Source organism: Gallus gallus, chromosome 5 (genome assembly GCF_016699485.2).
Source record: "Gallus gallus isolate bGalGal1 chromosome 5, bGalGal1.mat.broiler.GRCg7b, whole genome shotgun sequence".
NCBI lineage: Eukaryota > Metazoa > Chordata > Aves > Galliformes > Phasianidae > Gallus > Gallus gallus.
The window spans coordinates 20,023,288-20,048,238 of NC_052536.1; the positions used below are offsets into that span (position 1 = coordinate 20,023,288).

A 24,951-nucleotide genomic window follows, 5' to 3' on the forward strand; every position below is an offset into this window, starting at 1 on the left:
TTATTTCCATATTGTATTTCCTTTTTTTTTTTTTTTTTTTTTGCTTTGGTTAATAAGTTCTCCTTTGAAAGTCTGACTAAAGCAAGATAATCCCTACTTTGCAAAGATTAACCTCATTAATATCAATTAATGCATAATGATAAAGGGTTTAATGTTTTACAGAAGAAGACTAAGGGGGAAGGCACAAAGGAGGATTAGAAAGGATCACCTGTATCTTTATGTTATGACATCTCATTAAATAATTTATAATAACCATCAGATATTTTATAATCAAGAATTTGTAAATGTTTAAGCAGTAGGATCCATGACTGGTAGTGGAGAGGTGAAACTTCTCTTATAATGATTAATACAGAGGCAAAGATGAAAAAAAATTTTTCTTCCTCCTTCCTTAGGTCCTAAGGAAGGAGGGACTCAGAAACATACCTCCAGAAAGCAGAGTTGCTGGTCACTCTCCCACTACTGAGAAGGATAGTAATTACAAGTTACATTTTGTGTTCAAAGTGAAAGAAAACAAAGCAGAACAATGTTTAGGCAGCTGCCACATTACCTGGAACAGGCATGGCATTTGGCCATTGTTTCAAGTTTTTAAGCATACAACACACACTTGCATAATCTTTCAGTAATAACACTGCCATATTCTGTCATAGCAGCTCCCTGTTGAGGAGCATACAGAATTCATACCGAAGTCAGCATTTATTTGTTCATTTACAGAAAAAAAACATTCTCCCGCTCATAACTTCTGCAGAATAGACATCTTTTCTGGAAATTTGCTGTAACAGGTTTTTGTTTCGAAATCTCCAAATCTCACAAAACAAAGAACTACCACAGTCCTCACTTAAAGCATTCTGAGTTCAATGGAGGACTTCCCTTTTTCTGTTTACTGATACTGATTGCATTGGTTCAATTTCTTTTCACTCAACACACCGTCCCAAATAAAGTCAAACCAATGTCAGTCAAGCAATGTTACTTAGAGCTTTAAAACATTTTAGTTTTCATTTAAACTAACAAGTGCATATTTTTAAATAGAATTAAGATTTTGTTTTCAAATGAGAATAATTACATTCTTCCTAGCTCTCAAATAAAATCCTTCCAACTTTTAGATAACTAAGAATAAGATTTTCCTGTGCTAGAGATCTCGCCTGTCCTGAGATCTTTACATGGGACAACAGAAAGATTAGGAAATATAAAAATAAAAAAAAAATAAAAATCTTATAACTTGAATTTATAGATGAAGTCATATTGAAATCCCTTTTATTCTTCAGCATAATCACACATAATACTCTTTCTTTTTAAATGGGCATGCTCAGATAGTCATAAGAAAATAATCTTGTTGGACCTCTTAAGAACCATTTTTTTTTTTAATGAGCAACCATTAATTTATTAGTTGTTTAAAATGTTTGAATGAATGCATATTGAAGTCTTTGAGAAATGTACATCATATTTCTGTGTGGACAAACTATGAAAGGATTGTCTTCCTCTGCTCAAGATGCTACCTTTAAAAGGCAATACAAAAATTAGATATTTGCATATCTGATAGTTGACCATTAATCTCCAGTCAAGTGCTCTGCTCTGCTTCTCTGCTTACATCACTCTTCACTTCTGCTTATATTTTATTCTTCTAAGCATCTGAGAATATACTGGGAATAGAAGCTTCTGTTCCAGGAAGTTTTACATCAGAAACACTCGCAGTTAGTATACTTTAATAACTACATTAATTTTATACACTTACCTACTTAAATACAGCTGGTTATATAAAATATCTCAAAGCTGAATTCAAACCTGTAATTGCTAAGAGACAAGAGGATCACTTCATGGTCTTTTTTCCATAGAAGTAGTTGAAAAATTCAGAAGCAAGTATAACATCATCCTGCGAAAAGAGACACTGCAACCCTAGTTGACATTGCTGATCCACAAATAGTTTTGTGCTAGTAAGTAAAACCAGAAAAAAATCTAGAAAGAGAAGTTCTAAAAAAGTCATCTTCCCTTTTCCCATCTCTGTTTATTTTCCTGAGCCAATGCTGCTGCTACTGACACAGGTGCACTGACTCAGCCTTCATGCTCCCACACATCCTTCCCACTAGTTGCTAGGTAACAGGAAGGATTTTGTCAGCCAGCCTCAAACTGACTTTCTAGCTTGGGCAAGAACTTTTGTAATTTGTTAAAGAGCAAACACAGAAATCAGAATTTGCTAGCTGATGGCAAAGTTACATCTCAAGCATGCATGTGTATGCATTGCTGTCTATGGAAGCACTACCTTTCTGTCAAATCAGAGCCAGAGTATGTTTACAGTATATTCAACAGGCACACTGAAACTGAAAGACATCTGAAAAACTGATCTCCTACGTGAACATTAAGTATCTTCTCAGAATTTCAAAAGGGCATTATGAACAGTGAGCTTTCAATTGCTGATATGTCAAGTATGCCTTAAAACTTCATATATATTAAGAGAACACATGCTTGAACGAAGCATAATAAATGTCTACACAAAGAAATGCCTTGAAGTATTCTGGAAAAAGAGAAATAAAGAATGTGTTCATTTATTTAGTTCTAGCAGACTTCATCAGTGCTTTTTTTTTTTTTTTTTTTTTTTTTGAGAAAATTGGAAAGGGAAAAAAATGTACGTCTGTTTAGGGACAAACTCCCACAGCAAGTTTGGTCATTATATATCTCTGCTTTCACGATGCAGCCTTAAATGACAATCGGTCTACCTCCCTTTTTCTAGTTACAGAAAATAATAGTTTACATTCATTACTCTGTTGGATAAGATATACATGCACCATGTTCACTATCTCCTCCCATTTTCTCAGTACTTCAAAACTGATTTCTGTTTTTACTACTCTCACTCTTGTCATCATACTTTCCTAACTCACAAGACATTCAAGCCTGGAGACCATTGCCTTTGTTCCCATCTTCCATGCTCTGCTTCAGGCATTTCTTTAAAAAGATTCAGTTTTCAGAAGACTTATAGCCTGAGGATATGCCCTTTGCTCTCTCCCAGAGACACATTAACAAATCTTGTGACAGCTCAAATTAGACAACTGCTGGCAAATCACAGAATTTCAAAGAGTTGTGCTAACATAGCCCTAGTCAATAAGTTGCCAGCTTTCATTATACCCCATCTCTTTTCAAGAGTTTCCCCTTGACTCCATTAGACTTTGTTCCCTTTTTGTTCACTGACAAGATCAGCATGCCAAAATACTTTCAGTTGCCAAACCTGGACTCAGTACATGGCACAATAAGAAACAGGTCAGAAAATGAGTATGATACTCCTATTAAGTTTTCTGTATTTTTTGTACTACACAAATAGTAATGTTGGCAAACACTATAGAAATGTTAAGAAAATTCTATGCTTGGGATTATATTTGCCTCCTAGCAGTTAAGATACCTTAGCTGGCTGGAATAACACTCCTGTGTATCTGAAACCAGCAAATATCTTCAAATGCCAAAAATCTGATCGTATCAGATTTAGCGGAACCTAATATTCAACATACTATGTTCTAAAAATGTCATGACGTGATGTTATTGGCTCTACAATGCAAACCTACCTCATGTAATTTCCACTGACTTATATTAAAATCAGGAAAAGTCCTCTACATCTCCTAAATAAATAAATACATGGGGAAGGCACTTCTGTAACTCTCATGGGAATCATTCCTCTGTACTTCAGATATGACCCTGCATAGCAAAGTCTGGTCTAGGAATGATGTAAACTATGCATTGCCTGGATGATTGCAGTTGCCAAGGGAATTGTGATGCAGAGATCTCTTATCCTAGAGATGCATAATTGCAGGTACTCAGAATAGACATGAACACCTATCCTGCTTTTGAAAGATGATCCATGATTTGCTTTATTATTTCATAGAAAGAAGGAACAGAGCAACATTAAAAATGAAAATGTACGATGCAGAAAGAGTGGATGGTAATTTATTTAGTGTTACATGAGATATTTGGATTAAATCCTGAAGCAATGTAATTCATGTGAGGTTAGCAGGCAGGCTCATCTCAGTCATGCTGAAAATCCAGACAGAGAAATCTGCATGGCCATCTAAACATCATATAGCAATCAACAGCATGCAGTGTAAGAAGTTCTTGCATCCAAGCATGAGTACACACTGATTCCGTTCTCTGTGCAGACCAAGTCAGTGACTGGGCTTGGTACAGACAGAAAACCAAGGGCTGCACAGAACTTCAGCAGTCCCCAGGGGAAGGCTTTGTCTACACAGCAATGCAAAGAACTACATAAGTATGGCAAGTATGATTTATTTATGCGCCACGATGTTCTTGTGTTTGAGACTCGGACCAGCACAGATGTTTCTAACTCCAGCACAGAAAATATGGAAACCTGTCAAGAGGTTCTCAGAAGCACTGTGCCAACATAGTGATTTCACTCCACTGTAATTTATTTTGAGCTTCCATTTAAACTTTTCCCTTTTTAGGAAAAACTGATTCAAACAGTATGGCACCAATTTCAGTTTCCATAAAATCCATAAGGTGATGTGAATGAACATGATTCCCAGCCTAGATTATTCCAAAACCCAATTGATGAGGCAGTCACCTAATATTACTTGAGTTTCTCATATGGATCAGATGAAAAAAGCCTGCACCTCTTCAAGTCAAACTCCTACGTTATTTCCTTTATCAGATTTGTAGTATGAAAGTTTTCATCTTCATGTTTAATCCCTACGTCATATGCTTAGATGTGTTCTGGAGGTGTACTTCACCATGGTATAATGAAGTTTTCCCTTTTGGTATTTTTCATCTAATACTGAAAAAAGTCACTGCTACTAAGTGCTGGCATAATTCTTAGATACTGGAAATCACCTCAAAGAATAATTCTAATAAATCCAAAAAGAGCAGTACTTTATTTGCATGGCAAATAATTGGAAAACCTACAAAGCAGGCAAATCAAACCCCACCATAAACAACAAAAAGATTTTCAGTGATTCAGTGACTCCATACACAGTATGTGCCATAGTATGCAGACAAGATTTAAAAATACTACATGTTCTATCACATTTTCTGAAAACACACATAATATGAAATGCAAAATATTCTCACTCTATTAAGAGTTAAGTTTGAATACTATGTTTTTGTAAATTGAAGCCATTTGCTAATAGAATTTCATTTAATGACTTTAGGAAAGACTTTATGATGGTTCAGTGGATTATTCAAGTTGGCTCCACTGAAACACTAACAAAAATTAAATTCCACTGACAACCAATAAATTAAACCAAAACAAATAAGAAAAACAACCATAACATTAAAAAAAATCCTAATAATCTTTTAGAAAGGCAGCATGGGATGAATTCCGCATGAAAGCTAACGTCTTCCTGTATGATATATGGAAGTGTTAACACATTTGTTAGCACGATTCATCTCCATTAAGACATTAAGATAAGTAAATATCTATGTAATTGCTTCTCTAACAACATCTGAAGGTATTTGCTGTCTCCAGAGAGTATGTTTTTAAAAAGAATAAATAAGTACAAGCTGCCATTTTTCACTTACAAGCAAAAAATTTGAGTTCAATGAAGGATATAGGCTTTCAGATTCACCCCAAGAGATTTACAGTTTTACCAAACGAAAGATGTTCTGCTTCACGTGCCACGTGTGAGAGAAGGAAGTTAGCAAGACTGTACTCAGTTTCACACAGAGGTTCTCACATTTGGCCTCTTACCAACATCTATCTCAGATTACATAGACATACATGACAATAAACCTAGTAGGTGCGATCACTTTTCATGGTAACACTCTTCATTAAAAGCCTCTAAGACCAATCATTTTAATCAAACTGGCAACTAATAACAAGTATCCTTAATTTTGAAGAAAGTTACTGGAAAATCTGATGCAAATCAAAGGTGTATGCTACGTGGAACCACAATCTCTTTCTATCCTTTGCCATCATTCCCTTGCCATTAGGAAAACAGGTTGCCTAGAAACGTGGTTGATGCTCTGTCCCTGGAGACTTCCAAGGCAAGGCTGGATCAGGGCCCTGGGGAACCTGATCTAGCCATGCATGTCCCTGCTCATTGCAGGGGAGTTGGACTAGATGACCTTTAAAGGTCCCTTCCAACTGTAAGGATTCTATGAAATACGTGAATTCCTAATCAGTAGGAAATATTGTAAAAATGAACAAACTGAAGCATTGGAAACCAAGCTATGACCTACTTTCTCCAGGGTGGGTTTGTGGGTGTGTTTTTTTTTTGTTTGTTTGTTTGTTTTAAATCGTTGACATCCTTATCTACCTCCAAAAAAACTTTACTGTATGCACTTAAAAATTAACTCTCTTAATTTTTTGAAGAAGCATCCCCATGCCAAAACAGAAATTTGTAACCCTCCTTTAGGCTATGCAATGTCTGTGGAAATGTACAGCAGTCACCCCTCATCATAGGTCACTACTCTTTCTCCAGACTCCAACTGCAATCTCCTTTTGGCACTGGGTAGCAGGGGAGAGAAGTAAATTAAACACTTCAACTGATTTACACTTGGACCGATCAGGAAAAACATTTCCAACATACAAGGCATACATAGCTAATGCAAGTCATATCTTGCTATCTAAACTACAGAGTCACCCTGGCTTTACTGCTGGTAATCATCACACATGCATAATGAATTAGAAGGTACAATAAGCTTATGAATCCAAATAAATGCATGAACTTATCAGATTTCAATCAGAGGTGAATGTGGCTCTTCACAGCACAATTCAGTTACAGGCTAATTCATCTCTTTCAGGTTATAAATATTCTTTGATGAGCAAGCTATACTTTTTCCTCTGCATTGCAACATAAGTGATTCCTTGGCAAACAGGTGCCACTTAATCACTTCTAGACCATATGGCCTAAAGCATAAACGAGGGTTAACAACTTTAGAAGCCATCACTTAGAATGCTTTCATGCTATTTATTCAGAAGCGTCATTTCAAGTCTCTTGGGTACTGCCTCACAATTCTTGTTTGTTTCCTCAAATAATCATTATCCAAAACATAATTAGAACAAGCACGAACTATTTATTTATCTACTTTTTGTGATAGCTATTGTGCTGAAGAATGCAACGTAATTATGTTTGTTATTTCAGGCAATAAAATGGTCATCCTCCACAGACAAATAATCAGTTTAAGATGTGGTCACTGATTGCCTTAGCATGCAGGTTACGACTTTAAAAGACATGACCATGTAACCATGAATGTGGTTTTGTCTTAGTTTAAAGAAAATAAAAATCATATCATAAAACAGATATTATTTTGGGGAGTTAAAATATATCCAGCATTAGGGTTTGTTTGTTGTTTTTTTTTTTCATCCCTTTTCTGTCTACTTTTCACTTTTTTTTTTTAAAGCTAATACCTCAAAATATGATTTTTTTTTGATAATTTACCATGACACTGTGAGAATTACAAGCAGTTAATAGATACTACAGACAAGGATGCAGTTGGAGAAAGTTGGAAGAAAGATGTAGTTACATCAAAAAGAGTACATTCTTCATAGCATAAAACTTACATGTATAGACTTCACAGCCAGGCCTGAGGCACTGAATCCAAATGAAATTGATGGACATAACATACACCAACCATCAAGTTAGAATCTGCAACTTCATCTACTAAGTGCTTAAGGGTCCATCACTCAGACTTTTTATTTTTATTTAAGTCAAGAAGACAGAGCCAGCTGTAGCCATGATAGCATTTGATTCTGGGCTCTGTTAAATGAGTATCACTATCATAACAGGTAGCCCAATTCTATTAATATATATTTTTTTGAACATAAGACATATAAGAGAAAGGAGGTAGGGTGCATATCTCTTCCTTCTCCTATATCAATTCCCATTTGACTAATGCACTTGATTTTCCTCAGGCCTTACTGAGCAGAGTACCATATTTTCCAGCTTCCTGAGATGTGTGCCTCGCTCCAAAAGATGTTCTCTCCTTAGCCACACCATTCCATATCCTCCACCTCAGTTTTGGCCTCAGAACAGGCAGAGCCTCATTTGGCCTCTTTAATAGCACCTGTGGCTCTGAGTAAGAAGAAGGAAAAAAAAAAAAAAAAGGAAAAGAAAAGAAACCAGACTACTACCTGTTTGTCTGCCTTCTCATCCACCTTGCGACCACTGCCAGAGCAGGCACCAAACAGCTTTGGTGTTTGAGATCACGTATATCAAAAATGTGATTTCATTCAAAAACAAATATATTGTTCGTCAGCTAACAGTAAGTCAGCACACACAGAATGATTACATCAAGCTGGTGCTCCAGTATGTCTACTGCCTGCAGCACAGAGATGAGCATATCCTTTGCATCATACCAACTGCATCATACCAACTGCACATCCAAATCATTTTAAAATAAGTTTTCTTTAGCCAACTGTCTCCTCATATTTGAATTGCAATGAATGTCTTTCTTCTCACAGTACAGTAACCACAGACCTGTAACTACTGGTTAATCTCTTTTATGGGCTGGGTACTCTGAATCAGCAGGCCCATTAAAAATCCCCAAATTCCACAAATGTAATGAAATTATATTCCCCTCAGAGATTTCATTAAAAAAAAAAAAAAAAAAAAAAAAAGAAGCCTGAATCTTTCATATCTTTCAATTCTCCTTAAAAATTCTGGGGAGTAAATCTTGTTCTGTACAGAACTTTGTCCTTGTCACTTGTCTCAACTCCCTTCTCTGAAATGAGCACTGAACCAATAATATAGAACCAAAAAAGAAAACAAAAAACCCACAAAACCAATTATTCACTGTATCTCATCAGATTCTCTTACTTGCAGATAAAAAAAAAAAGAAAAGAAAGACAGAAAAGAAAAAAAGAAGTATTTCATTGTATTTATACACAAGCTGGAGTTTGCCTCTGTATTTCCTTTACATTAGAATTAGCGGAACAATGTGACAAGCTTAAAATCCAAGCAAAGAAACATATTTGATTTCTTAAACTATGCTGCTTATACAAGATTTAGTTTCAGTGACTCCACCTCCCAACAATTACGTATATATTATATATTAAGATTTAAATACGTATACTCTTCTTAATCACATGCATACTCCTCAGTATTTATACTGCTCATTCATCCTTAGCCTTTTTATTTCAGAAGAAAAAAAAAAAAAGAGAGGAAATGCAGTTTCTTGTTAGCCTTGATCTTCAGTTCTCATAAACTGGAAGAACGCAGCAGTATTTGAGTTGCTAATGTTGGCAAGAGAGTACATCTTTGCATGTGAATGCCAGAGCTCTGAAATATTTGTTTTGGTTTTGTGTTCTTTCTTTAATTGAGAGAACAGTGCTGAATTTTAAAAAATTCTTCTAAAGCACAATGCTGTTCTATGTTATGTCACTAATCCACTGCTGAGGAAGCAGTTTGTGTGAAGAAATGTATTATAGAAATATATTCAACCTCAGTTGTTCAAATAATTTTGTTCAGTCCCGAAGAGCAAAATAGAATAAGTAACACCTTTTTGATTAAATCATCTGTCAATTATAACAGCTTAGAGATTTAACAACAAGAATAAAGACATAGGCTTGGATGTTAAACTATCCAAATGTTTCTTAGAAAAATATCAGTGTTAATACAAAAATACTGATACATTGTAGTAGAAATATAATGTATATTAGGGCCCAGAAGTAAGTACAGTATTCACACATTGAAAAATGTAACACAATATAATTTACAAATAGTATTGGTCTCAGATTACTCCTTCATAAAATAGATATAATGCTTTCCTAACAGGAATAAAAGGCAACCTGAACTTTTGAGGGTACACTGAACTGCCAGCAGCAAATGCTGTGGCATCTCAGAGTTCCCAGACAGTTTCTTTTTCTGTCACAGAAAGAAAAAGCTTAGTGCCTCTTTGCTGCAGGATTTCAGCAAGATTCTTTCCTTTTCCAAACATGATGAGTATTTGCCCGGTGTCTGAGATCCACTCATTCTGGTCACTCACTTTCCTATGAGTAGCACTCACAAACCGGAAAGAAACAACTTACACAACTTTTACCACAATTTCCCTCTTTTAACAGATGATAAGGAGGGAGATTTTAAATAAGCATTTGTAAAATACCTGAAAGACCCTTATGAAAAGATTTGCAGAAGCAGTAAATAACAGCAATCCTCCTTACCCCTATATGCATGAATATCCACTCTGTTTTTTCACACAGTTCATTCAGTCAACTCCTAGCTCTTTAATGTGCTACATTCCTTCTCCATAACCATTTTCTTCCCTTTAGTTGAATCAGTCTTCCTGAAGGTAGAACACTTTACAATCCATACTAAAAATAAGGTTGAAACATATAAGGCTGAATGTGATACTAAAAGAAAAACAAAAAAAAAAAAAAACCAACAATCTGCAAAAGTTTACTTACTGGAGAAAAGCCTTTCCCTGGGAGAAAGAAGGGAGACCATTTCCTCCAGCTTTCCCAGGTGACATACATACCCCCAGGTGCTCTCATCTCTTCTGATTGCAGCTTTCATGCTGCTGTGCCTTTATCTTTCCTGTAACCCTTCACTTTCTCCCTAGAGAACAGAAAATGTCTGTTTTACCCTTTCTCCCAAAGCTAACGTTTGGGAAGGCTACAAGAGAAACAAGGAGTGTGCTGCAGTATTTATTTACATCTCACACAATGTGCTGTCACTGGCCACGGACACTGGCAGCAATATCACAGGTGTGCAACAGGCACAAAATGTGACATATTCATCAAGTAAAACCATCAAGTCATGCATTACTCTTATTTAAAGATCGCTACTTGTTCATCCTTGCATTTGAAATCCTTAGAGAATCAGTGAATGATTGAGAAATAAAAAGAAAAAAAACACATTTCAGCAATAATAGCAACAGAATAATGACCATTATTTACACCACTTTTTATATTTATGTTTCCCGATACATTTTGCAAATGGGGAAGCTGTTTCAAAAGATCATTAAAAGATTTCTTAAGTGGTAATCACATAACCTGTTGGTAAACTCCTCCCACATGAAATAGACTTTAACCTTCTTCCACTTTTGGATCCCTAAACTAGAGTACTCTGAAATGCTTGGTGAAGTGTCATACCTTTTTCTGTTTGCTATACATAAAGAAACCTGAGGAGAAGACTCAGAGCTACAAGATTATGTATGTATATACCTATGTTCTTATTCATATCCATACCTTTGTGCATGTATATACATCAAAGCAGGGGATTTATATTGGCTTTGAATCTTTTCTATCTCTTCTAAGATTTTTTTTTTCATGGGTTCTTTACACAAATATTATTTGATTCATATATGACCTTGGAGCAAAACCACCAACTTCTTTCTTCTTGACATTACTTCTGCCATTCCTTGGATAACCCCTGAGAAAAGAAATGGAATAAAGAGAATTAATCTTACCAAGTAACAATGTAATGAAACATGACTCCTAGAATTTACTGTAAAGGATGGGCAGAGAGCAATTTATATCTAAACAACAGGTACAATGATGACTAATTTACTTGTGCATAACTTACCCTCCTAAGAGAGGATCTTAGCTATCATTTTACAGCTTCACTGTTTGTAGAGAAATTGACAGAAACTTGAATTAAGATTTATAATGCTAACCCAACACCAACCTCAGGAGGAAGAGATAATATATTTATTACTCCATAATATATACGCTGTGTTCTATTTGCAGTGTGTCCAATAGAGTTCGTACCTTGTAGTAAATGTTTTTAAAGAGAACTGCAGTTGTCACAGAAGACTGATTGCATAGGAGCAGATACAGAAAGTGAATGCCTCTCATCCACTTCTGCTACATCCTTAAAGTCAAAGCCGCAACGCTGTCACAGTGAAGCAATGTGAAGAATACAATTCTCTTCTGCCCAGCAATTCTCTTAGGACATAAATAACTATTTAAAAGAAGAAAATAACTCTCTCTACCAAACTATTATAGCAGCATGTCAGGTTACAAGTTTAAATTTAAAATAAACAAAAGAACCACTATGAGTAGATTAGATGCCATGATGTGCAGATGCATAACCACAAAATTTTGGCATTGTTTATAGTATTGTGTTTTCATAAACATGCTATCAGTTAAGTACAGTTATTTTATAAAAGACCCATAGTTAACTGTGGTCAGCAGAAGGAAACTGCTTTTAAAAACAGGTTGCTCTGACACATCAGTGGTGTTGAATAAATGCCAGCCTTGTAGCATCCTCCATCAACAATGCATGAAATATGATTGCAGAAATCTAAATCATCAGTAGAGTTCAGAAATTTTAAGAAAATAGCTTAGTACAAACAAGCATTTCCTTGTCATTGTGGATGTCTGACAATCTTTAGAGGAGAAAGAGTGCTCTTTTCAGAGAAAGCATCTTCCCATGCTCTGTTATACACAAGAGATGGATTCCTCACACCAATCAGGCTGTTCTGGTGTTTTTCTGAGGCCAAACCCCAATCACCACATAAACCTGGAAGCTTTTGAGTTTACAGGGTTTTCCTCTCAGACCTTGAAGCACATGCTGGACAGTTTGTACTCCTCCACCCTTCCATTAAACAGCAACACTGTGTGGTGGTATGCTTTAGGGACTGACTCTCAATAAGACACAAAGTATCATACAACTAAATAATGATGCAAGAATACAGACTGATAGCAGAAACTAAACTTGAGCCCTGCCAGGAAGTCAGGGAAGACGTGTATAGCAGAACAACTCAACTTAGATCCTACTACAATGCATCACTGAAAAAAAATATGTAACAAAAAAGAACTCCTATTTTGAGAAAATATGTTGACTGAAAAATGAAAGGCTGAGATTGTAGGAAGAGGCAAGGAAAAAGGCTTCTAATCCATAACATAATAAAATCCAAAGAAAATAAATTTGATCAGTAATGGAGAAAAATCATATTAAAAAACTGGAAAATAATGAGAAAAAAAAATTGTAAGCAGGTCAAAATTAGTCTTCCTAACCTTTTTTGACAGCAATGTAGAATGAAATTAAGAGAATGGTAAGCACATATAAAACTTGCACATTCACAAATTTCACTGTAGAATCATCTTTTCATCTTCCCTTTTCATTTTCTTAAATTATATTTGTTTGTAGAAGAAAGAAGAAGCAACTTTGAGCAAAAATATAAAATAAACTACCTAAAAATAAAAGGGAAACACTGCAGGAAACACTGTTTCTTTAGGCATTTGCTTTTTAGGAATTAAAAAAACATTGTTATTTATTATATTTATTTTTTTTTAAGTGTAGTTCTGTACAATTTGCAATAATTTCATAGCCTAGGTATTCAAATATATATTGCTATTCTTTCTCCAGCTCTTCAGAATTTGATCAAATACTTCATCACAAAGAAAGCTATGTTCCAAGAGGGGAAAAGAACAAAAAAATTCAATTTTTTTTTTTTTTTTGTACTAGCTTCTACACACTATTTAATTAATAGTACACAATATTTCAATCTCAAAGATGGATAGTTAATTAACATGGACAGGTGATAACAATCATATACAAGATTCAAAAACACATAAATGATTTATGAACCTACTTTGCAGTATAAAACAGGAGTTAGCTCTTTAGGAGTAAGATTATTTAAACACTTAGTAACCAGATCTCCAGAGGCTCTACTTAGTGTTACAACACTGACCTGTTGTCTGTCCCATTGACTACTGGAATTCAATTTGAAGACAGGGTGGAGAGGTGAGTGCCTTATGAAAACTGTTTCAGAAAACAGTTGAACAGTGTCACGTGAATGGCAAACCAAGTACAGGGAAAGGGAAGACAATGGGTACTGTCAAAGAAAGAGCTTAGATTTTCACTGACTCAGATCAGTCAAGTATTTGTCCTTTTGAGAAATTAAATGAGGAAATTAAATCAAATTGAATTATGCATTACAGAATTAAATTATGCATCGGAGTTGGATTAACTCTGTGATCTACTAACTCCAGTTCCATTTTACCAGATTCTCTGCCAGGTAACTTTTTCCGTCATTCTTTATTTATGCATTCTCTGTTATGCATTTCTTCTGTTCCTTTTATCTCACCTGTAGAATCACTTTTTAAATACTACATACATCTAGACCCATAGGTCACAGGTATAGCTTATCTTTAATTTTATTATTATTGTTATTATTATTTGTAATTTCATTGAGTTTAACAGCTTCTGTGAAAGGAACAGAAATATTTTTTAAGTTAACAGGATTCAACATTGTCTACCAAAATAAAATAAAATTTGCATTTATATATTAAATGTGATGAAAATATAATCCATATGAAACCATCTTCTCCAAACTGATAGACAAAGCATATATTGCTACTGAATTAGATGATCAAAGAAACTGAGGAATCTTTCACTGCACAAACCATTTCAAGACCTGAAGAAAGCCCAAGAGAATGTTAAACATCAACCTGCAATGGATGGAGTGTGGATGGACTGTCTGTGAAACTGTTCCAGAGCTGAAAGACCACACTACATCATACATTTACTGCAATATTTAAATGAAAATGGAAATATGTGGATATGGCAGCTAGAAATCTTTAACATTTTTAACAATATATAGAAAAGTCACTCCAGTTTTTGTTTTCTTATTGTGCTATTGGGAAGGATGTAAAGATTACCTAGATTATGTGACTTCTAGGAATCGTTACATTTACTGTTATTTTCAAGAATGTTCCAATTTCTTTTTCTTTTTTGAACTATTTTCTCCTTTTGCATAAGATTGGGTTTTCAATGTTCTCAAAAATTATAGACATTATTTTCCTTTTTCTTTTACAAAGGATAGCCACATAATCATTATCTGATGATGTCATCACTGCAATATCCCTTCATCATTCCAAAATTGAGAACATCATTAGAATTACAGTATAGAAAAGACTTATCTGTTATAAAAGTCAGTTCAAGTTCACCGATTTAGCCCCTTTGAGATTACTCTGAATAACATCCTAGTTATAAGTTTATAAAGTATAAAAGACAAAACTAAAACCAAGACAAATTAAACACAGTGTTTTGTCCAATAAAACTCCCCTATGCAAATCATGAGTTATTCTTTCTGAAGCAAATACCATGTAACTACTCCGGTACAGACCTCATTTGTTCCTAAGAGTTCTTAATACTGCAAAGACTTACCCAAAGTTCTTCAAGCAAGTTCAGCATTCTGTTGAAGTATGACTTTCTTTGTGTAAAATTTACACTGTAGGCCTGTGGCCTTTTTTTTTTCTTTATTTTTTTTTTAATTCTTTAATTTTTGAAGTTGTTTAATGCACACTAAGCCTTAAATCCAATAAGCAAGAAAAATAATTCCCTCATTTCTAGCCATGCACTGCGTGTCAGAAGCTGAGTTGTTATACCGTGCTCTTAGGTGGGAAGTAGTCAAGGAAGTTGTTCCCATCTCACAGCTTTTCTACCATATCGTGCTCTTTCAGCCCCAAAGTACACACAGCCACAGTATTTCCAGGGGACACCACCACAGAAGGAGTATGCAATGCCAGCAGACATTGAAGATTTACCAGAAAAGTTTTCCAGAGTCTCCTCATGTCCATTCCCTTCTCATGAACTCTCTGCTAGCACTACCATATTTCAGTAGTGGTAGCTGTGGATGCTATTCTACTACAGTGTCAGTAGATAATACCACCTCCAAAATAAAATGTCAACCACTATAGTCATCCCAACTGTAGACTGAATTTCATGCACAAGTTTGAGCTGAAGATTTCTTGGGCATCTGCACGAATGAGAAAAAGATATATGAAATAGTTATAGCAAGAAAAACAGAAACTCAAATACTGAAGTCGAACTCTCCGTATTACATCCTGAAGATAAGAATATGTTACTTGTTTACTTTTTTTTAATATGAAATTACAAGGTAGCTCCTAAGATTTCCTAGTCCTTCAGTGCCTGGATTTAGGAAAAAAAAAAAAAAAAAACTGAAAATTTCAAAATATGCTGTACTTAGCTCATCCAGGCTGGATGTGGCTCTGGGCAGTCTGGTCTAGTGGTTGGCGACCCTGAATATAGCCGGGGGGTTGAAACTAGATGATCGCTGTGGTCCTTTACAACCCAGGCCATTCTATGATTCTATGATGCATATAAAAAATGGGAAGATGGGGAGATTAGATTGGAAAGATTTTCCACTCATTACTGAATGGCTACAGGAATGGTCACATCTAACATATAAAAGCTGTTATTAAATACTTCTAAAAGACTATGAAGCTAGTACATTTAAATATTAAATGGGTTATCTTTTCTAAGATGCTGTGATTAACCTATAATACCACCAGTGGGAAAAGGGAATCTTGAAAATATTGCATATAATTTTTAATCCATTAGAATATTTTAGCAAAAACAAACAAACAAACAAACAAACAAACAAACCCAAAACATTTACTTTTCATACATTTAGCCCTCTAAAAAGTAAAATAAAACATCTATCTTGTATAGTGAATTGAATGGAACTCACTTGTTTTGCTTTTCATGTTGTTTCTGTATAAGAAAAGATTTGTAAAACTTAATGACATGTCCAGAAAATGCTTTGTTCTTTGTATTCATATAGGACAACAGCAAACATCTTCAAATCTCATCATATGATCTGAAAAATAACTTCCCATGAGCCCACTAAAAATTGTAATAGTTTCTAAGGTCACTTTTTTTTCCCACAACTCTTTTGCACTGTGGGTTCATCCAGAACATCACCTGCAAGAGATAGTTCATTAGAGCTTACTAGCAATTGTCCTCTGCCATACAGGAGACTCAGGCTTCATATTTAACACCGTAGCCTTTGGAGTAGCAGCCGGCTCCATTAGCTTGATTTAAAAACCAAAACAAGAGAGTGCACAGCACTTTTTTCACATTATTGCAGAACTCAGTTTAAAGTTTAAGCTGTGACGTTCTCTAACTCTGATATTTAAATAATCTGCAAAAATAATCTCTATAATTCCAAGAAAGATAGGGAAGATGTTGAGAAGGTCATAACTAATATGGTTCCTGCTTAATATGTATCTTATCCCGAGCAAACACACTAAAATGCCTTTTCTTTATCCCTATAATAAGCAAATGGGAAAACATTGCTTTTTTTGATTGTTTGCTTTCAATATTATTCACTTAGCAAATCTAACCTGATTAATACTTAATAAGAATGTGTATATTGTTTAAAATAGTCACTGATGTTATTTTGCATTACTTTTCTGCATTACTGTCACTGACACTGTGTCCTGCTTTGCAATAACCTCGAAAACCTAATCTTTATGAGTTAGTAAAAGCTACATGTTTACAAAACCATAAGTACTTTAGAAAATGGCTGTTAAATAGTAGCCATCTTTTTTTAACATGAACCTGTTGATTACAGATTTAGGATTCCTGCAAACAATTTTTTCAATTGTCAGATGAACATTGGCGATGGACATAATATTGGTAACCATAAGGATGAGCAAAGTACAAATAGCTATGTATTTGCACGGTTTCTGTACAAAATTTATCACAATGCTTAAAAGAAATCAGCAATAAAATTCTGTAATGCACTTTGAAGAAGTAGGCAAAGAGAGGAATCACTACTTGAGCATTTTACATTCAGGTCCATCTTTGTCCTCTATTAAAATTCACTAAGAGTAGATATTATTTTTCATGTAGTACATCAAAGGATAATGTCTTGCCAAATGTTTCTTTGAGATTATTATAGAACTTTGGGTTTCATTCTGTATTATACTTATCAGACTCCTTGCAGAGTGTGATTCATTGTCACATATCTTCAGTGTCCTTTTTAAATCAGGCTTTCTTGCAACATCCACTTGCAACCTTGAGAAGTGCGCATCCAATGAGAGATATTTACCCCCTCAACCTGCCTGGCAGATATTCCTCCTTAATTTTAGACAATAGAAGTATACTATTCAGGAGGATCTTTTTCCTGCATGCCATAGCATACCAGAACAGTCCAAAGAGATTTTGATACGAATTAAGTACATTATTCACCTGGAACAAGATCCTGAATCTCAATAGTAGCTAAATGCAGAAATCAGTGAAAAGACATTTAGAACTGGTATTTAAAACATGATTCTTCTTCTTAATCTAAATTGTCTTAAAACGCTTCTACTTAGTTGCCAATACATAAAGTAGTTCAGTTTGGAAGAACTTCTGCATTTGAAAGAATACTGTGTCCTGAATCTGCTTTTTTTCTTATGCAAAAACTTACTTTTAGCTTTCAACATACAAGGTATACTCCATTCTTACAACAATAAGCTAAAACAAGAGAATGTATATAAACAGAAACAAAAAGGATGTATACTTCCTATTGGTAAGCGAGACTGAGTTTTAATTAAAATAGGCTGATTATGTTATAGGCAATCTAATTGTCATACAAATGACATTAACCTATTCTCTTCTGATTTGGCCAAGTTTGTTCTTTCTGATTTTTTTGTTTGTTTTTAATCAAAATTCTTGGATTTCCTCATAGTTAGAACTTCAAAATAATTTTGATTTAATTTTATATATGGAGATACAGCTCTGATTATGGATCTTATAGATATCTAAACATATTTCATATTTATGTCTAGAAATACCACAACAACTAAACAGGGAACCACTAGCTTTGATACAAAAATGAATTTTCTTATTGACTGACAGCTATAGATAGCAAAACAAATGAACAAACAAAAAAACACCAACAAAAAAAGAATATAGTTTTCACCTTTGTCTAATAAATTCAGTGATATCTGAAACCTTTTGTATAACTTTTCCTGATATTGTGGAATATATATTGTGATATAAAAGATAACTGATAACACCATTAAAAGAAAATCATAATAATTTTGCATTAAAAGTCAAGCAACCTTGTTTACTAGTGTGCTGCTTATGTACACTACAATGAAAACTATACTATTCTTCAGAAATGATCCAAAGTACTTTAATTATTCTTTTTAAAGCAATTATTTTTTGGACCATCAAAGCAGAATATTGTAAGAATTTTAACAAGCTTTTGATCTTTAAAGCCACACTAAAAATGAACTATATCCAAGTACAGAAAAAAAACCAATATTTTATTTATAATCTTAGTTTAGTGTTTGAACTACAAATTCTGGTTCTAGAATTGCTTAAAAGATCATGGGTTTTATAGGTTTTCACAAGTAAATTAATTTCATTTTATTTTTTTTTTACTTTTTCATCCTTTTTTTTTTTTTTTTTTTTCACAGAATGCTCCTTTTGGTAAATACAGAGCAAATAATCAAATCATTACATGGAGGAAAAAAAAGTTTTGCTTGTATGTTTGCTCACTTGTAAAGTTGCTGCTAATATTCCATTCCCTGTTGAATAATTTCATAAAGGGCATGAGAAAACAAAAGAAGAGAAAAAGAAGTGACAAAATAGACTGAATCTCACCACTAGAATTCACCATAAAAATTCCCAAAGTGTAACAGAATTCTTACAAAATTTCCTAGGCCAGTTCTTTTACGGAATGAAGATCTCCTATGAAAAATATGGCAAACGGGAACGAGGGTTGGCTGGGAATTAAAAAGGGAAGGAGGAGGGTAAATAAGTGCAGCAAAAAGAGGTTCTGAGGAATACACATAATTTTGTCTGCTTTAGATCACAATAGAATTTTTAATAAATAAATTTCTTTTTCTTTGTAAAGACACTTTTTGAAACAGTAGATTTAGCCCAGTCATTTGTGTCATTTGTTTTATAAACCATATTTTGTTTTTCCCACCCCCACCCCATAATGTCATAAACGTTTTAGATTTGAGTCTCTTGTACATTGTCTTTTGAGTTCATTCGGATCAATAACGGTTCATGCACTGAACTGTGTATTGAATTTATTGTGTTAACTGTTGTTGTGTGGTTGAAAGGAGACTTATAAGAGTTATAGTGATTTAGGTGCTCATGCTCTATTGCTGGCATGGGCAAGTGACTCTCTATGGGTGTGTCACCTGTAAGCTCATCATCCACGTTTATGATTTCTACAGTCCGTGTTGGAGCATGATGGTTTTGCCGGTGATGCTGTTTCCTCATTTTGTAGAAAATTACCAGCATCACAGCAGCCATGAGAGTGATAGCCACAAAACAACCAATTATGATTTTGGTAGTCTTCATAACCTCATCTATTCCTGGGATACCGTTGTTTGCGTCCGTCACAGGAATGGTGAATGTTTTTTCTGTTGATCTTGTGCTCTGTGGAGTGAGTGAGGTTGTCATGTTAGTGGTCTCCCAGCTGGTAACTGGTGTGGGTCCAACCTGTTCTGTGGTCTGTGCCTCGTCCTGAGAAGGTTCCACAGTCTCTACTGTGACAGTCGAAAAATATGTATAGCCGGGGTTATCCAGGGCAGTCACATTCAGTGTGGCAGAAGCTGTGGTATTGCCAACAGAGTTACTCACCATGCATGTATACAAACCCGTGTCTTGCACAGTTACCTTCGTAAAATTTAATGTGCCATCACTGAGCACAGCAATCCGAACTCTGTATGCCCCATGTGTCATAACAGATCCATTTGGAGTAATCCAAGATACAGAGGTCAGGGAGGTTGATGCCCGGCATTTCATCTCTGCAGCCATGCCTTCAGTGACGTTGAGGTCTGCTGGTGGCTCCACTATGACTGGAGCATAACATGTGAAGTAGTTCAGGTCCAGCTCACCAATGTACCTTCCTTTCAAACTGGGAGGTGTGTGGCAACGGGCACAGCATGCAGTATTAGAGGGTGCCTTGTCTTTAATCCACCAGCTGAGCCAAAGGATATCACAGTTGCAGTTCCAAGGATTGTGATGCAAGTGGATCCTTTCTAGACGGAGTGGTGTGAACAGGTCATGAGGCAGTAGTGTTAGATTGTTGTGTGCCAGATTGATCTCCACAAGTGATTGAAGGTTATCAAAAGCGTTCCTTTCTATCACTTGAATCTGGGACTGTATCATCCACAATTTCTGAAGATGCATTAACCCTTGGAAGGAACCTGGCCGGATGGCAGTCAAGTGATTTCCAGAAAGGTCTAACTCATCCAGTTTTACAAGTGGGGTGAGGTTAGGAATTTCTCGCAGATTGCACATGGCAAGGTTCAAATATCTCAAGTTGGACAGACCTTCAAAGGCACCTTCTGAGATGTATGAAAGCCTTTTCAATTCCCCCAAATCCAATCTCCGGAGAGAAGGGATTCTGTTAAAAGCATAAGAAGGTATGCTCTCAATGGGGTTGTTTCTCAACCAAAGTTCCTTCAGTTTTGACAAGTATACAAAAGCCCCATTTGGGATAGTGGTCAGACGATTGTCAAAGAGTTCCAAAGTATTAAGATTGGCCAGACCATTGAAGGCCCCTATTTCAATTGTTCTGATGTGATTCCTGCTGAGTTGCAGGATTTCTAAGTGCCTCAGATGCTTGAAGCTATTCACTTTAATGATTTGGATCTGGTTCTCATGGAGGTTGAGTAATCGGGTGTTGGTGGAGATGCCGTCTGGCACGTCTCTCAGATTTTTCCGTACACAAATCACTTTACTGAATTGGTTGCTGCAGGAGCAGACTGAAGGGCAAGTTTGAGCCCTCACTAGACCAGCTACCACAAGAAGCTGAAGAGCCAGCAGCACCACAAGCAGGGGGTCAAATAGGGCCCTGTTAAACCTAGGACCTATCATTATCTGCTGTGGATGTAAGGTCATCTTGTTCAACATTCATAATTTATATAGTGTTGGTCCTTCTGGAGTTTGAATAGTCTGAAAGAAAGAAGGAAGAAGAAGGACATGAAATTAATCCCAAATATTTAACTGTGATCTCCAAATAAAGAGAGACTTCTCAAGTCCTTTCATGCAACTCTGCCAATTTAATCAAACTGTAGCACAAATAGCTATGCAAAGTCTAATATGTCAGTTCCTGTACAGTTATGCTAGCTGTAATTCACAATGAGATAAGAAATATCCAGACACTAGATTTTCCTGCTCATTCTAAAGTATAATGCACGTAGTATGATGGCAGATAACAATTTCAACCACACTTCATAATTAAGAGAAATATTCTAATCCAAGAAGAGAGTTGAAAGAAGTAGCAAGCACCTCCCTCCCCCCCACCCCCCTCAAAAAAAGTAAGATAATAATCATCAGAATGTTTCAACTTTCTTGACACATTATAAATAAATGAAGACAACAGATAATATGAAGAGGAAGTTTTTTCCTGTTTTTTTTTATGGGTAAACTGTTTGTCATTATAAATGGAATTCCTACCTCAGAGTCTGAATAAAAATAAAACTTTTAATACTAAATGTAGTAGATCACGGAAATGTCAGGGCAATACCTTTCCTATTTTAGATTTTAAAACAAAAAAGAAACACAACAAGCACCAGTTCTTCCCCGTCATTAAACAGTATCATCCAAATTCATGGTATTTCCTCTTCAAATCTTTTGTTTGGCAGCAGCAGCAGAGAAACACTCATTAGCATATGTGTGCCCAACACAGAAATAAGAATAGCCTTTTAAATGCTGAAAAATATCTATGTAGCTCCAGGGTTGACAATTTCATTGGTATCTCTAAAAGAAAAATCCTACAGATCTTACTGTAAGGAGGAAAAAGATTTTTACACTAAAAATGATCATTACCATTCTAAGTCTTTCAGTACTGATTCATTTGTGATAATTCTTCAAGCCCCTAGCCTTCAGTTCACTTTCAATCTGCTGCTTTCTACAAGGTCCCTCTGCTGTAGAGATTAATGAAATTTCCTATAAATCAGCCAAAAGTGAAGTCTTATAAATTACAGCAAGCTTAGAGCATATTTCTAACCTAGAGCACTCAGATACATAATACATGTATTCAGTAAAATAAAATACTAAAAGGCAAAGGTTTTCCACTCCAGGCTCTGAATTGTTTCATTTTGTTTGAAGAAGCTGTATTTCTTTAAACAATATATACTAACTTGCATCTCACAGCAATTCATTTAATGAAAGACTTTCTCTAATTATATATTCAGACACTGTATGTTTTGAGAATTCATTTCTGCCTTTTTTTTTTTTTTTTTTGAACTTGTTATAATGGTTCAGAGCTAGCAAGAGTTCTCATCTCACTTTTAATAATTTACTGCAGAAAAAAAGCCAATATAATGGATACCTGTGAATGGAAATTGGAAGATCTGGGCTGTTTGTTTGATTTGCTCTGTAAGTGTTATTTATAAAACATCAGTCTTGGTATGAAAGATTCATGAAACTAATGTGTTCTGCAACCTTGTGCAAGTCACTGAACTTCCCTCTCTGTGGCTTAACTTCTATCATATGATTCTGGAGAACACCATGGCTGTAGTGTTAGGTGTTACTGCTCCAGGCTCCCCATCCCTTCCCTCTACTGATAACAGTACTCCTGAATATTGGCTTCATGGGTTTAGGGTGATGTACCAGACCCTGCTGAGGGGTACTGCTGTAACACCTTCATTTTTACTGTGGGCTTACAGGGTCACTCAGAAGGTGCTCTTGTGTCTTTATCCCTATCTCAAGCTTTTGCTTGTTAAATACAGGGATAAACATTCTTAAACTACTCACTAAAGAACACTAAGAGACAAGTTTTCTTAAATAAAAAATCCACTGTAGTAAAACTATCTGTAAAAATGGGGATGAAAAGGACCATCTTTCTTACACTGTCATGAAGAGGAATCTGCCTGTTGTGGTCAGCTATCAATGAATCTGATGTTGATTTCAGGCTCCTTAGTTAAGATGTGTAATCCATGAATTTTGATGCTGAATATTTATTAATCACCTTCTGTGCTAGGTCCTATTATTTTACCTGTATTTTTTGTCCCTAGCTTTGTTTTATTGTGTAGGTTTATCATTTTTCCTGCCTCACTTTTTCTACTCTTATAGAACTCATCCCTTAGTGACTCCACTAATGAGTAATAAAACAGATGCAGAACCACACCAAATTAATTATTCTACCACTGCACTGGGACAATGTTATCGTCTTCAGTGTAACTGACACAAGAACTCAGTCTGCTCTGTCAAGCTTCAGAGCTGACTGTTGTCCTTGTATGGCTGGTGTGGCCCAGGTAAGCACACGTGGCTTATAGAGCTACAGCTTTCTTTTATGTTCTGTCTCATATCCATTTGCTGTTAAAGGCCAGTTTTGCAACAGGCCATAGGACTTCTCTATCTTTCTTTTTGCTACTTTGTAGTCTCATTCCTGTACATGGGATATCCTGAAGGATTAGAAGAACTACTGGATTAGTAAAACAATAAAGTGTAGCAAACACTATGAAGGTCATGCAAACATAAAAGCATAACAAACTTGAGAAAGCAGATGTCCTCAACATCAACTAGCATGTACATAAACTATGTTCAGCTGCTTTGCCAGACTCCATAAAGCCAATCATTTCAACCCATGCTGCAGGACCTGCAAGTCACTTCTTTCCTGTTCCAACTTCATTTACACCATCTCCCATCATTCTCTTAATTCACTCCTTAATCCATAAAATCTTTTTCCATCACTACACACATGCTTCATGGGTTAAAAAAAATAATGAAGATAAAAGCATTTTATTTGAATACAGTACTGAAGTACAGAGGATCTGATGATATAAAAAAGTCACCTTGGCCAGCAGAAGCTATGCCAGGCAACCTCTTGAAAATCCTCACTTCCAACCTGCAAGTTTTGCATGAGGCTAATATACTGTGGTGAGATTCCTTGTGGCAGAAGGAACATATTAAAAAACAGCACTTTCTTTTTACTGGCATACTGGCATCTTTCCATCACTAAGAGCTTAAGTATTCAGGAAGTATTGTCTCAGTCATTTTAAGTCAGAGTTATTTTAAATATAAAGTGTGGAAACACCCTGGGAAAAAAAACAAAAAACAAAAAACAAAAACACACACACACACAAACAAACAAACAAAAAACAACAAAAAAAAAACAGTGCAAAAACATAGTGGAAAAATAATTTAAAGTCTTGAAGAACATTATGGAAATATGTTAATGGACTTTACATAAAGATTCCCTTGGAACTCAGTACTAGAATAATTTGTCATTCAGCATCTGTCTGTTATGCTAGTGTAAAACACAAAGATTTAGCTTAATAAATCCACACATGGAACACAGACCATC

The 24,951-nt window shown here is 35.3% G+C and overlaps 1 protein-coding gene across 24 annotated transcripts in view; it reads right to left on the reverse strand.

The window, feature by feature from the left end:
• The window catches only part of LRRC4C (leucine rich repeat containing 4C), a 494,470-nt gene that overhangs the window by 26,106 nt on the left and 443,413 nt on the right, over window positions 1-24,951 (reverse strand). For 23 of the 24 annotated variants that reach the window (XM_046942083.1, XM_040701395.2, XM_046942065.1 and 20 more), the window contains one exon: window positions 1-21,593. This exon is cut by the window's left edge. In XM_046942083.1, coding sequence (XP_046798039.1) covers window positions 19,635-21,551 — 1,917 coding nt within the window. In that variant the 5' untranslated portion in view covers window positions 21,552-21,593 and the 3' untranslated portion in view covers window positions 1-19,634. The remainder of the gene's footprint in view (window positions 21,594-24,951) is intronic. The other variant, XM_046942066.1, reaches the window with a different exon arrangement.